Consider the following 14,764-nt stretch of genomic DNA (forward strand, 5'->3'; position numbering starts at 1 on the left):
TGGAATGAACTTCCCATTGCAGTCAGAACTACAGACTCACTCCCAATCTAAACTATGGAATGAACTTCCCATTGCAGTCAGAACTACAGACTCACTCCCAATCTAAACTATGGAATGAACTTCCCATTGCAGTCAGAACTACAGACTCACTCCCAATCTAAACTATGGAATGAACTTCCCATTGCAGTCAGAACTACCGACTCACTCCCAATCTAAACTATGGAATGAACTTCCCATTGCAGTCAGAACTACAGACTCACTCCCAATCTAAACTATGGAATGAACTTCCCATTGCAGTCAGAACTACAGACTCACTCCCAATCTAAACTATGGAATGAACTTCCCATTACAATCAGAACTACAGACTCACTCCCAATCTAAACTATGGAATGAACTTCCCATTGCAGTCAGAACTACAGACTCACTCCCAATCTAAACTATGGAATGAACTTCCCATTACAGTCAGAACTACAGACTCACTCCCAATCTAAACTATGGAATGAACTTCCCATTGCAGTCAGAACTACAGACTCACTCCCAATCTAAACTATGGAATGAACTTCCCATTACAATCAGAACTACAGACTCACTCCCAATCTAAACTATGGAATGAACTTCCCATTGCAGTCAGAACTACAGACTCACTCCCAATCTAAACTATGGAATGAACTTCCCATTGCAGTCAGAACTACAGACTCACTCCTAATCTAAACTATAGAATGAACTTCCCATTGCAGTCAGAACTACAGACTCACTCCCAATCTAAACTATGGAATGAACTTCCCATTGCAGTCAGAACTACAGACTCACTCCTAATCTAAACTATAGAATGAACTTCCCATTGCAGTCAGAACTACAGACTCACTCCCAATCTAAACTATGGAATGAACTTCCCATTGCAGTCAGAACTACAGACTCACTCCTAATCTAAACTATAGAATGAACTTCCCATTACAGTCAGAACTACAGACTCACTCCCAATCTAAACTATGGAATGAACTTCCCATTGCAGTCAGAACTACAGACTCACTCCTAATCTAAACTATAGAATGAACTTCCCATTGCAGTCAGAACTACAGACTCACTCCCAATCTAAACTATTGAATGAACTTCCCATTGCAGTCAGAACTACAGACTCACTCCCAATCTTCCACCGTAGTCTGAAAACCCACCTCTTCAGACTCCATCTTAGCCCGTAGCACTTACATAACTACTTTTTATGTATGTGATGTATTGTCATGTTTTTTGTTCTTGCTTAATGTAAATCGCTCTGGATTAAGAGCGTCTGATAAATGAAAAGTGTCTGAAACAAACCCATTAGGAGCAGTTTTTACCATTTCTGATCACGGCGTAGTTTTTACACTTACATCTAATAAATTATTCAATCAAACAAAACACACGCACACGCACACGCACACGCACACGCACACGCACACGCACACGCACACACACACACACACAGATGGCTGTAGCTTCTTGTCAGCTGTTAACTGAGAACTGACTGACTGTGACTGCTGCTACCCCCTCCCACCCACTGCTACCCCCCCCCCCCCCCCAAAAAAGCATGCTGTGAAAACAGACAGACTAAAAGCAGTGACAGTGCGTCCGTGCGTCCGTGCATGCGTGCGTGCGTGCGTGCGTGCGTTGGGGGTTTAAAATGTGTCATGTCATTCAGTCATGAGCAGGGGGGGGGGGGGGGGGGGTGCAGGGGGGTTCGTTGGTGTGGGATAACATATCTCAACATTTGATCCTCCCTCCATGTCTGGAAGCATGAGCTCAGCTCGGGGTTCTCCCCAGGTTGGCAGAGGGAGAGCAGAGACCAGGATTACAGGATTACTTCTGGCACCAGGTGAAAAAACACAGGGTTAAAAAAATATATGTTATGGTATATTTATATATGAAGTGAGGGGCGCTCGTATCAGAGTATCTAGTTAAAGAGTGGCGACACTAGCGTTGACTCCCATTGTAACAATGGAATGAGGAAGTGCTCATTCTATCTCAATGGGATAGTTCCAATGTGTGGAACTATAGCCCACAGCACCCCGCTTTGTCTCAATGGGATAGTTCCAATGTGTGGAACTATAGCCCATAGCACCCTGCTTTGTCTCAATGGGATAGTTCCAAATGTGTGGAACTATAGCCCACAGCACCCCGCTTTGTCTCAATGGGATAGTTCCAATGTGTGGAACTATAGCCCATAGCACCCCGCTTTGTCTCAATGGGATAGTTCCAATGTGTGGAACTATAGCCCATAGGCACCCCGCTTTGTCTCAATGGGATAGTTCCAGTGTTTGGAACTATAGCCCATAGCACCCCGCTTTGTCTCAATGGGATAGTTCCAATGTGTGCAACTATAGCCCATAGCACCCCGCTTTGTCTCAATGGGATAGTTCTAATGTGTGGAACTATAGCCCATAGGCACCCCGCTTTGTCTCAATGGGATAGTTCTAATGTGTGGAACTATAGCCCATAGGCACCCCGCTTTGTCTCAATGGGATAGTTCCAATGTGTGGAACTATAGCCCACAGCACCCCGCTTTGTCTCAATGGGATAGTTCCAGTGTTTGGAACTATAGCCCATAGCACCCCGCTTTGTCTCAATGGGATAGTTCCAATGTGTGGAACTATAGCCCATAGCACCCCGCTTTGTCTCAATGGGATAGTTCCAATGTGTGGAACTATAGCCCATAGGCACCCGCTTTGTCTCAATGGGATAGTTCCAATGTGTGGAACTATAGCCCATAGGCACCCCGCTTTGTCTCAATGGGATAGTTCCAGTGTGTGGAACTATAGCCCATAGCACCCCGCTTTGTCTCAATGGGATAGTTCCAATGTGTGGAACTATAGCCCATAGCACCCCGCTTTGTCTCAATGGGATAGTTCCAGTGTTTGGAACTATAGCCCATAGCACCCCGCTTTGTCTCAATGGGATAGTTCCAGTGTTTGGAACTATAGCCCATAGCACCCCGCTTTGTCTCAATGGGATAGTTCCAGTGTTTGGAACTATAGCCCATAGCACCCCGCTTTGTCTCAATGGGATAGTTCCAATGTGTGGAACTATAGCCCATAGCACCCCGCTTTGTCTCAATGGGATAGTTCCAGTGTTTGGAACTATAGCCCATAGCACCCCGCTTTGTCTCAATGGGATAGTTCCAGTGTTTGGAACTATAGCCCATAGCACCCCGCTTTGTCTCAATGGGATAGTTCCAGTGTTTGGAACTATAGCCCATAGCACCCCGCTTTGTCTCAATGGGATAGTTCCAATGTGTGGAACTATAGCCCACAGCACCCCGCTTTGTCTCAATGGGATAGTTCCAATGTGTGGAACTATAGCCCATAGCACCCCGCTTTGTCTCAATGGGATAGTTCCAGTGTTTGGAACTATAGCCCATAGCACCCCGCTTTGTCTCAATGGGATAGTTCCAGTGTTTGGAACTATAGCCCATAGCACCCCGCTTTGTCTCAATGGGATAGTTCCAGTGTTTGGAACTATAGCCCATAGCACCCCGCTTTGTCTCAATGGGATAGTTCCAATGTGTGGAACTATAGCCCATAGCACCCCGCTTTGTCTCAATGGGCAGGGCTATGGCCCACAGGGCTATGGGCTATAGTTCACAATTTCCGTCCTCACTTTTTACCCTCATTGCTCAGCCGATCAAATCATCTCTATGGGGTACACACACTGCTCGGCCAATCAAATCATCTCTATGGGGTACACACACTGCTCGGCCAATCAAATCATCTCTATGGGGTACACACACTGCTCGGCCAATCAAATCATCTCTATGGGGTACACACACTGCTCGGCCAATCAATTCATCTCTATGGGGTACACACACTGCTCGGCCAATGAAATCATCGCTATGGGGTACACACACTGCCCCCTCCCCCCCCAGTGTAAACCAGGCGTATCTGTCACGTTAAGAAAAGGTGTGTGTGTGTGTGTGTGTGTGTGTGTGTGTGTGTGTGTGTGTGTGTGTGTGTGTGTGTGTGTGTGCGAATGCATGTGTGCGTGAGTGTGTGTGTGACAATGAGAATTGAGGATTTCTGTGAGCTACGCGTCATGCCATTGTGCTGTCGAGTCAGGCGCACACACACACACACACACACACACACACACACACACACACACACACACACACACACACACACACACACACACACACACACACACACACACACACACACACACACACACACACACAGCTACATTCATCCACTGAGCTGTTGTTACCTCCTCTCTATTATTATTAAAGGACCAAGCAGTCCTGAAAGGACTTGGTCCTTTATTGGATTTGTAGTGTATTTTCTTCCGCCAAAAATAGCAGTTCTGGCTGAACCGTGCAGTCGGTTTTCGCGAAATTTGGACATATGGTAGAGGGCCATGCCAAACGGTGAGGATGCGAAGCCCACAACCATTGGCCAAAGGGTGGCGCTATATTGAAAATGCAAACTTTGACCACGCATAGCTCATGAACCGTTTGACCGTCGGCAATGAAACCTCGACACACATATGCGTCTCCTCATGCCGAACAAGTTCCGTGCTGTTACTTTTGACCTCTGACCTCTAGATCACCCGCCATTTTGAATTATATGAAAATCAATTCAAATGCATCTCCTCCCAGGATCTTTGATCAAAATGCACGAAAACATCTACACGTGAACTTTGGAACTTTGGAAGGTTTTATGAGCCAATGAAAATTGCCGTTTTGTGAAATTCTGTCTTTACTTTGTTCTGTTGTAGTGCCTGTGGCTTTGCTGACATCTGCTGGTCTAAAGTGCCTCACCTGTCAATCACCTGAGAGTTCTGGCTGCCACACCCTGTGTCAGCTGTTCTTGATTAGTTGCAGGCTATATAAGAGGACCTGTGGCCAGCAGCTCATTGTCTCCCAAACACCCAAACTGAACAGTTGTGTTCCCTTTTTGTTGCTGTTATAAGTTTCAGATGGGCTGGTCATAAGTATTCTTGTCCATCAGTCCCTGTTTTGCAATGCAGGATTTTAAATAAATGTGTAATATCTTTGTAAACTTTTGATCTGACTTTGTGTCCTTTTATGTTAGCCCTTGGTTGAGCCAAGTTTAAAGGGCCGTAACAATGCTAGAAACTGATTTGTTTAGTGGGAAACATGTATAAAGAACTTGATCCTGATCAAATCAGGTTCTTTACTCATGAATTGATAGATTATTTGATGTTGTACAACAGTGATTTTGAAACAAAGACTGATTTGGACACCTGGCCTTTCAGTTCAGGTTTTTTGTGTCCTGAAAGGATTCCCTTGCATGGATGGTTCTGGTACCGGATGGTACCCAGACCTGGCGAGCCGACCCGGAACTCTGAACCCCCCCTTCACCCACAAATGTGGTAATCTGGTTCTCCAAATTGGAGAAAGAGACTGCTTTCCCTGAACTGAATTCTCTTTATTCAGACCGCAGCCTAGGTGACACTTCCCATAGACAGCCCATTCATCCAAACAGAAAAGTCCTCTAATTATATTAAACAACATCAAAATCACCAACATTGCAGCTGTAGGGAAAGCTTGAATTATCCTCTTTCAATCTGTAAAGTGTTTGTTTCATAAAAATCCACCGTAGACATTGTATGAGCTACTTCCTGTCAAGAAATTCCTTGCAGATGTTTTTCTAAGTGCTGGAGTTTGGAAGCGCTCGTTGACAATCACTCAACAGCCATGCGTACCACCTGTTTTGAATGTGCACATAATGCAGGAGGCAGCAGGAGGTTGCTTTACTGATAACGAGCGCTTCCAAACTCTGATACTTAGAAAATAATCATCTGCAAGGAATTTCTTGACAGGAAGTAGCTCATAAAATGTCTGGTGGATTTTTATTAAACAAAACTTTCAGATTGAAAGAGGATAATTCAACCTTTCCGTACAGCTGCAATGTTGGTGATTTTGACGGTGTTTAATATAATTAGAGAGGACTTTTCTGTTTGGATGAATGGGCTGTCTATGGGAAGTGTCACCTAGGTATCACCTTGCTGGCAAGATGGCAGCCGTGTGAATATCATCAATAGGAACTGAACTGGGACTTTTCAAGTCAACAACTTAAAGTGGGCCCCATTTGTTTGTTTTTCATGATTGTTCAAAGCTGTTTATTTTCTCTGAAGTTTAATAATAATTTTTCAGTTAACATTTAATCCCTGTTTCAGACTAATTTCATTGGTTTTCACTCATTGAGTTCCTCATCCGAATCTGGTATAATTTCTGGTTTATACGCAGTCAATTCATAAATCTTTATACCCACCTTTAGTTATCCTTGTGCAACTTGCTACAAAAACACTGAATGATTTTGCTTGTTAGCTCAGTAGGTAGAGCTCTTGTTAGCTCAGTAGGTAGAGCTAGCTCAGTTTTGCAACACAAAGTCATGGGTTCAAATCTGGGCCTGCAGTCTGTTCTGTTTCACCTTCACACCTCCTGAACAACTCCTGCTCCTGATGGCCTTACGTCACCTTAAACTAGCCTCGGAAACCCAGACGTTTTTATTTCCAGGGAGAAAAAGAAAGTCTGGGTCCGAGTCCACTTCAATTCTGCATAGAGCAGCCCCCCCCCCCCCCCCCCCCCCCATAGAGTAGCCCCCCCCCCCCATAGAGCAGCCCCCCCCCCCCCCCCATAGAGCAGCGCAAACATCTCTCACTCTCTGCTGATTTCTGATCGTCTGCACCTTTGTTAAATTGACACACACACGCACACATGTACACACACACACTCCTCTCTCTCTCTGTCGCTCTAAGTCATTAGTCTCATGTCGTGCAGCTGCGCATAGTTTCTCCCGGCGGATCCTGCCGGGAGAAACTATGCCATAAAAAGGGTAGGTGAGTTCCAGGCTACCTTAAACTAACTCCTGATACCCCCACACCTCCAGAACAACTCCTGCTGCTCCTGATAACGTCTTCTTAAACTGATGGCCGGTCTCATTATTTTCTTTCAGGGTTTCAGGACAAATTTACATCAGGAGTACATCATTCACATACTCTGGTACAGAGGATAAATGTACTATCCTCTGTATTCTGGTACAGAGGATAAATGTACTATCCTCTGTACTCTGGTACAGAGGATGGAATAAATGTACCATCCTCTGTGTTCATAAAAAAATTCATTGGTGTTTATTTTTCATTGACATTTCATTTTGCAATCTGTACGTGTTGGGGCGCGTCACGCTGCTGTCTAATGTCACACACTGTCTGGGAAATGTCACTGCACTGCAGCGCACGCACCCACGCACGCAGGCACCCACGCACCCACGCACCCACGCACGCAGGCACCCACGCACCCACGCACGCACGCACGCAGGCACCCACGCACGCACGCACCCACGCACGCAGGCACCCACGCAGGCACCCACGCACGCACGCACGCACGCACGCACGCACGCACACACGCACTATACTTTCTGAATGAAGGTAATCACCTTTTTTTGACACAAAGTAGGTCATAACATGTCTACGGTGGATTTTTATGAAACAAAAACTTTACAGATTGAAAGAGGATAATTCAAGCTTTCCGTACAGCTGCAATGTTGGTGAGTTTGACGTTGTTGAATACAATCAGAGGGGACTTTTCTGTTTGGATGAATGGGCTGCCTATGGGAAGTTGCACCTAGGTAGCTGACAAGATGGCTGCCGTCGTGTGCATATCATCAATTAGACAGAGACAGAGACAGAGACAGAGAGAGAGAGAGAGAGAGAGAGAGAGAGAGACAGAGACAGAGACAGAGACAGAGAGACAGATAGAGAGATAGAGACAGAGACAGAGACAGAGAGAGAGAGAGAGAGAGAGAGAGAGAGAGAGAGACAGAGACAGAGACAGAGACAGAGACAGAGACAGAGACAGAGACAGAGACAGACAGATAGACAGAGAGACAGAGACAGAGAGAGAGAGAGAGAGAGACAGAGACAGAGATACAGAGACAGAGACAGAGACAGAGAGAGAGAGACCGAGAGAGAGAGAGACAGAGACAGAGACAGAGAGAGACAGAGACAGAGACAGAGACAGAGAGAGAGAGACCGAGAGAGAGAGAGACAGAGACAGAGACAGAGAGATACAGAGACAGAGACAGAGACAGAGAGAGAGAGAGAGAGACCGAGAGAGACAGAGACAGAGACAGAGACAGTGAGAGAGAGAGAGAGAGAGAGAGACAGAGACAGAGACAGAGACAGAGACAGAGACAGAGACAGAGACAGAGACAGAGAGAGACAGAGACAGAGACAGAGACAGAGACAGAGACAGATACAGAGACAGAGACAGAGACAGAGAGAGACAGAGACAGAGACAGAGACAGAGACAGAGACAGAGAGAGACAGAGACAGAGAGAGACAGAGACAGAGACAGAGACAGAGACAGAGACAGAGACAGAGACAGAGAGAGACAGAGACAGAGAGAGACAGAGACAGAGACAGAGACAGAGACAGAGACAGAGACAGAGACAGAGACAGAGAGAGACAGAGACAGAGACAGAGAGACAGACAGAGACAGAGAGACAGAGAGAGAGAGACAGAGACAGAGACAGAGAGAGACAGAGAGAGACAGAGAGAGACAGAGACAGAGAGAGACAGAGAGAGACAGAGAGAGACAGAGAGAGACAGAGACAGAGACAGAGGCAGAGGCAGAGAGAGAGAGAGAGAGACAGAGACAGAGAGAGAGAGAGAGAGAGACAGAGAGAGAGAGACAGAGACAGAGACTCACCGCTCACCCAAACACATCTCTCTGTTTTTACTAAAACTACAACATGACGTCACTGAGCCTCGGTGGTAAGAGACTCACTGCTCACCCAAACACACCTCTCTGTTTTTACTAAAACTACAACATGACGTCACTGAGCCGCGGTGGTAAGAGACTCACCGCTCACCCAAACACATCTCTGTTTTTACTAAAACTACAACATGATGTCACTGAGCCGCGGTGGTAAGAGACTCAGCGCTCTCCCAAACACAACAAAAAAATAAAAAAGAAAGGTTATTAAAATGTTGACAATATTATTGCTTATAGCAGCTTTAAGCGAGTCATTAGCCAAGTTTTCAAAGACAGTGAAGATATCTGATCAGATATCCGTGTTGATCACTGACGCTGATCAACAAGCTTGCGTGTTGTTGATCGATACGTAGCACATAATATATTTACCTTTTTCCTGTAACCCAGAAGTCTTTGTGTTTGTGTGTGCATAAGTTCCTCTTTCTCTTGCTGCGTTGCCAGTTTTGCAAGAGAAACAAGTGGCCAGGTCTATGAAAACAACCACAAATGAAAATAGCAGATCTACAAGCTCACAGCGACACATTGTGAGGTTGTACATCTGTTATTTAAAGACACATTGATAATAAATTAAAAAACATTTTAATAAAAAAATGCACAAAATATGTTCAGATGGATGTCCGTGGGCATTAATCTGGGGTTCCTTGATGTGAAGAAATGTGGAAGCAAGCCCAAATAAGCAACTACTGTACACTTTAGAATCAAGCCCCAAAAAACAGCAACTACCAATAATTTATTTGCACGTGAAAAAAACAAGTCAAAGGTTGCTTATAATAAGCAGACATGGCAACGCGGCCTGAAGGAAGCAAAGCACAGTGCCTTGGCGGGAAAAAGGTGGATAGATCAGAATCATAATGACAATTATGTCAACAGACACCATAGCTGTTGGTCAAGTAGACACAACTACAGACACAACTACAGACACAACTACAGACACAACTACAGACACAACTACAGACACAACTACAGACACAACTAAAGACACAACTACAGACACAACTACAGACACAACTACAGACACAACTACAGACACAACTACAGACACAACTAACTACAGACACAACTACAGACACAACTACAGACACAACTACAGACACAACTACAGACACAACTACAGACACAACTAACTACAGACACAACTACAGACACAACTACAGACACAACTACAGACACAACTACAGACACAACTACAGACACAACTACAGACACAACTACAGACACAACTACCGACACAACTACCGACACAACTACAGACACAACTACAGACACAACTACAGACACAACTACAGACACAACCATAGACACAACTACAGACACAACTACCGACACAACTACAGACACAACTACAGACACAACTACAGACACAACTACCGACACAACTACCGACACAACTACAGACACAACTACAGCTGCAAGTCTTCAGAAAACAAGCATCTATTTTAAAATCAGTCTGACAATGATGATCTCTGGACCGAGCAACCAGCAAGCAGCTGAACCAACGCACGCACGCACGCACGCACGCACACGCACACGCACACACACACACACACACACACACACACACACACACACACACACACACACACACACACACACTGTTAACAAATGGGGTGAACATTAGTAAGTGTTAAAGGGATATTTCACTGTCATTTTATCGTTACTCAGGTTTACACGAACATCACAGACAGTGAACATCACAGACAGTGAACATCACAGACAGTGAACATCACAGACAGTGAACATCACAGACAGTGAACATCACAGACAGTGAACATCACAGACAGTGAACAACACAGACAGTGAACATCACAGACAGTGAACATCACAGACAGTGTTTAGATATCTGATATTAATTGTATCTGCCCCGCCCCCTTCCGTCCTGTACAAACCCATTATAGAAAAAACAGTTATGGCTCTGCCAGACCTAAGTCCACTGGCATGATCCTAAGTGCCCACACCTGTACAAGTCCCAACCTCTGCCTCAGCCAATTGATCGCCATGCCAACCCCACACCTGACAGACAGACAGACAGACAGATCTCATATATGGAGAAAAAAGGGACACAGAATGGGTATAGTATGCAACGGCTATTGCATACTAGGTTCTTAACTTGCATCGTTCCCAAGTAGGCAAGGTCTAGTCATTGTTAACACAGCCGACGCGAATCGCGTATCAATACGTTATCAATTAATCAAACGTCGGGTGCGAATCACGTATCAATACGTTTCAATCACTTTTTTATAGCATACTTTCATTCATCTTTTTACCCACCCGGACAATGAAGAACCATCACCCTATCATTGCTGCTTAGTCCCGCTCACGTGATCAGAAAAAAAAAAAAAAAAAAAAACCCTCCACTCCTGAAAACAGGAGGTCGGGCCGCTTTACGTGTAGAAGCCATTGTAAAATGGACGCGCCCATGCCGATCTAGTCGGTGTGTGAAAATAATCAAATTTCACCTAACCTCGCCTCACCAGGCTTTCCTCCACCTATTGGCTTTTACCCAACACTATAGTACTCGATTCCCCCCTCCCCTCCTGTTTCTCCAGAAGGAGGATCTTGCGAGATGGGGGCTCTGTCCTGGCTCTGTCTCTCGGAAAAAAACATAATCAACGGAACGCTGCCTAAACACATATGCACCGGATCCGATCGGCATTGCATTGCATAACGTCTGCAACACACATGGACAGATGCATGTTTCCTTCTTCATACTGTAGCGACCAAACGATCCCCGAGCCTACAATACTACGAACTAACAAACGAACTACAGTATCGAGAGGGGCCGCCATGACAAAAGACAGTCTACCGTTGGTGGATCACGTATCGCCATGCAGAGCCGTCATAATCGGAGATCGCTCGGACGTGTGGTTGTAACGCTTTTTTATTCATTATAATTGTAGTGATAAGACCGCAATGAACGCATCGGGGACGTAATCGACCCGGGTGTAATGTATAACGAACTTTTACGCGTCCTAAACCGTGGTGTTGTGATCCGAAGCTTTTTTTTCTCCATCGCCCCCAACGTGCATGCCCAGGCATGTTTCCCTATACTAGCTTGAAAAACAAAATCAGCTGATGACAACGCGTCTCACCGTTATACTATAGTTCTGAACCGAACGGTTGAATGGGACTTTTTATAGCCGTACGGATCAAGACTTTTGCTGCCCAATGTGCCCATGAACCCCCCCCCCCAATGTTTTGCGATCAAGACGATGAGGCAATCATCATCATCATCTAAAAGCAGAGTTATGAAGGTTTATAGTCAGACATTGACAGGCAGATATAACAATAAACACAATAAATATGCTATACATCCTATACACCGAATGAAAACCCTGAATGTGTACTTTTACGAGGAAAAGAGTAAACATTGATCCCATGTACAGTTTGTCATAAATTGGTTACATTGCACATTGCGCCCACCAGATATAACTGCAGAGAAGACATGGACCCGAACTCAATATTCACAAAATAAGGCCTATAGCGACATATAAATACTATATACCGTATGAAACAGAAGACTCTCTGCTTTCATAAGAAAAAAACTTCTACTGTAGTAATAATAAAAATCACACCCATGTGAAGTGAGTGGTGCAACTCTGTCCCATATTCTGTTCTCTGCTTATTCAATACAGCTCGCTATATACGGACTGAGGCAGAAAGTCATGTAAACCTTTTATTTACAGTTTGGTCTGTAAACTTCTACTGTAATAATAAAAATCACACCCCTGTGAAGTGAGCGTTGCAACTGTTCTGTACTTATTCACTACAGCTCGCTATATACGGACTGAGGCAGAAAGTCATGTAAACCTTTTATTTACAGTTTGGTCTGTAAACTTCTACTGTAATAATAAAAATCACACCCCTGTGAAGTGAGCGGTGCAACTGTTCTCTACCATTGCACCGCACAACTGTAGAGAACAGTTGCACCGCTCACTTCACAGGGGTGTGATTTTGAACCACTGAACCACCGCGGCTCAGTGACGTCATGTTGTAGTTTTAGTAAGTTGCACCACTCACTTCACATGGGTGTGATATTTATTATTACTACAGTAGAAGTTTTTTTCTTATGAAAGCAGAGAGTCTTCTGTTTCATACGGTATATAGTATTTATATGTCGCTATAGGCCTTATTTTGTGAATATTGAGGAGTTCACGTCCATGTCTTCTCTGAAGTTATCTGGTGGGCACAAGCTGCATTCAATAACCAATTACTGTCTAACTGTACATGGGATCAATGTTTACTCTTTTCCTCGTAAAAGTACACATTCAGGGCTTTCATTCGGTGTATAGGATGTATAGGATATTTATTGGGTTAAATTTTATATCTGCCTGTCAATGTCTCTGACTTTAAACCATCCATAACTCTGCTCGCTGTTCAAGATAACCACTTCCAGGCAAATGCAGGTGTTGCAAAAAGGTCAATATCTCCAGAATGGAACATGGTAAAATCAAAATGTGCTTTCTTTTGATGTATGCGTGTGATTCTCGCTATAAGAGAACATTTTGCTGTGGGCCCCCGAACAAGGCCTTTGTGCAATGTTAAACGGTAGCAACATCAAAATACGCCTGTTGAGATCTTGTAGCAATCAAAGTGTTAAGACTACCATGGAAGATAGATTCATAGTCACAGACCGAGGACAGACCGAGGACAGACCGAGGACAGACCGGGTCACGGTTAGCGTTGAGTACGATGGCTGTTAACTCATCGTTCAGTAGAGTGTCGAAGGTTCGATCCCCGGCAGGGTCGTACCAAAGACACCCCTTAGAGTATATATGAATAGAGACGGCACCCGGAGGAAACCCTGAGGCCAAATGGACATAGTGGCCGAATTTGGTATTGCAGCGCTGGGTCAATTCTGGTCGGTTGACTGTCATTGTGCGTTCATGATGACACGTGAACGCTGTTTCATACGTGAACGCTGTTTCATACGTGAACGCTGTTCCATACGTGAACGCTGTTTCATACGTGAACGCTGTTTCATACGTGAACGCGTGCAATGATAGTCAACGGCCAGCACGTTCACGATTTGGCCCAATCCATCCCAGAATGCACTCTGTTCCTACCCGGAAGGAGGAGTGAAATCGCCTCATGCGCTTTAGAGCAACTTAATGCAAGTGGATGGAGGAGAACTCGGGTGCCGTCTCTATTAATATATACTCTAAGAGACACCCAGTCAGGGTTAGGGGTCAGAGGTCACTCATCCTAGAGATGGTCAGGGGCATGTTGAAGTCCTTCCCTCCTTGGGTTAGGGTTAGGGTCAGTGTTAGGGGTTAGGGGTCACTCACCCTAGAGATGGTCAGGGGCATGTTGAAGTCCTTCCCTCCTTGGGTTAGGGTTAGGGTCAGTGTTAGGGGTTAGGGGTCAGGGGTCACTCACCCTAGAGATGGTCAGGGGCATGTTGAAGTCCTTCCCTCCTTGCAGACGGAAGCCCCAGGGAGCAGGACCCTGCAGAGAGATGGTGTAGGCGCTCATCCTGATGCCCGATCAAAAAACAAAAATGACAACAGCTGCTTCTTCAAAGTGTCTCCAACGAAGAATCCTCCTTCGTCTCCAAAAGAAGCTCTTTCTTCAAATGAAAACAGAAGCGATAAAGAACACGGACACCGCTGTCTACTAATGTCCTCGGAAAAGATGGACGGAGGGATGGATGGATGGACGGAGGGATGGAGGGAAGGATGGACGGACAGGAAGACCAGCCTCTGCAAGGGGAAAACACAACACAATGTTAATGAGTTTATCCCATTCAGGGCGGGAACCCCTTTTGGTGTTTTAATCATTATGTTATACTTTAGCTGTTGAAAAATAGCAGATCTACAAGCTCGTAATGCCGCGGGGGGGGGGGGTCCCCCAGCAGATCTACAAGCTCGTAATGCCGCGGGGGGGGGGGGGTCCCCCAGCAGATCTACAAGCTCGTAATGCCGCGCCACGAGCTTGTAGATCTGCATCGAACTCAGCTCTAAATGGGTGAATAAAAAGATGGACAGTTACTGAACTGGT

The 14,764-nt window shown here is 45.3% G+C and overlaps 1 protein-coding gene across 1 annotated transcript in view; it reads right to left on the minus strand.

Moving 5' to 3' along the window:
- The window catches only part of LOC306919502 (LIM domain-binding protein 3-like), a gene marked incomplete at its 3' end in the record, with an annotated part of 27,209 nt that extends 12,823 nt beyond the window's left edge, over positions 1 to 14,386 (minus strand). Inside the window, exon 1 of the mRNA XM_079532262.1 lies at positions 14,144 to 14,386. Within this exon, the coding sequence (XP_079388388.1) occupies positions 14,144 to 14,239 (96 nt within the window). The remainder of the gene's footprint in view (positions 1 to 14,143) is intronic.
- Positions 14,387 to 14,764: the final 378 nt, after the last annotated feature.

Source organism: Electrona antarctica, assembly GCF_951216825.1.
Source record: "Electrona antarctica genome assembly, contig: scaffold_846, whole genome shotgun sequence".
NCBI classification, from domain to species: Eukaryota; Metazoa; Chordata; class Actinopteri; order Myctophiformes; family Myctophidae; genus Electrona; species Electrona antarctica.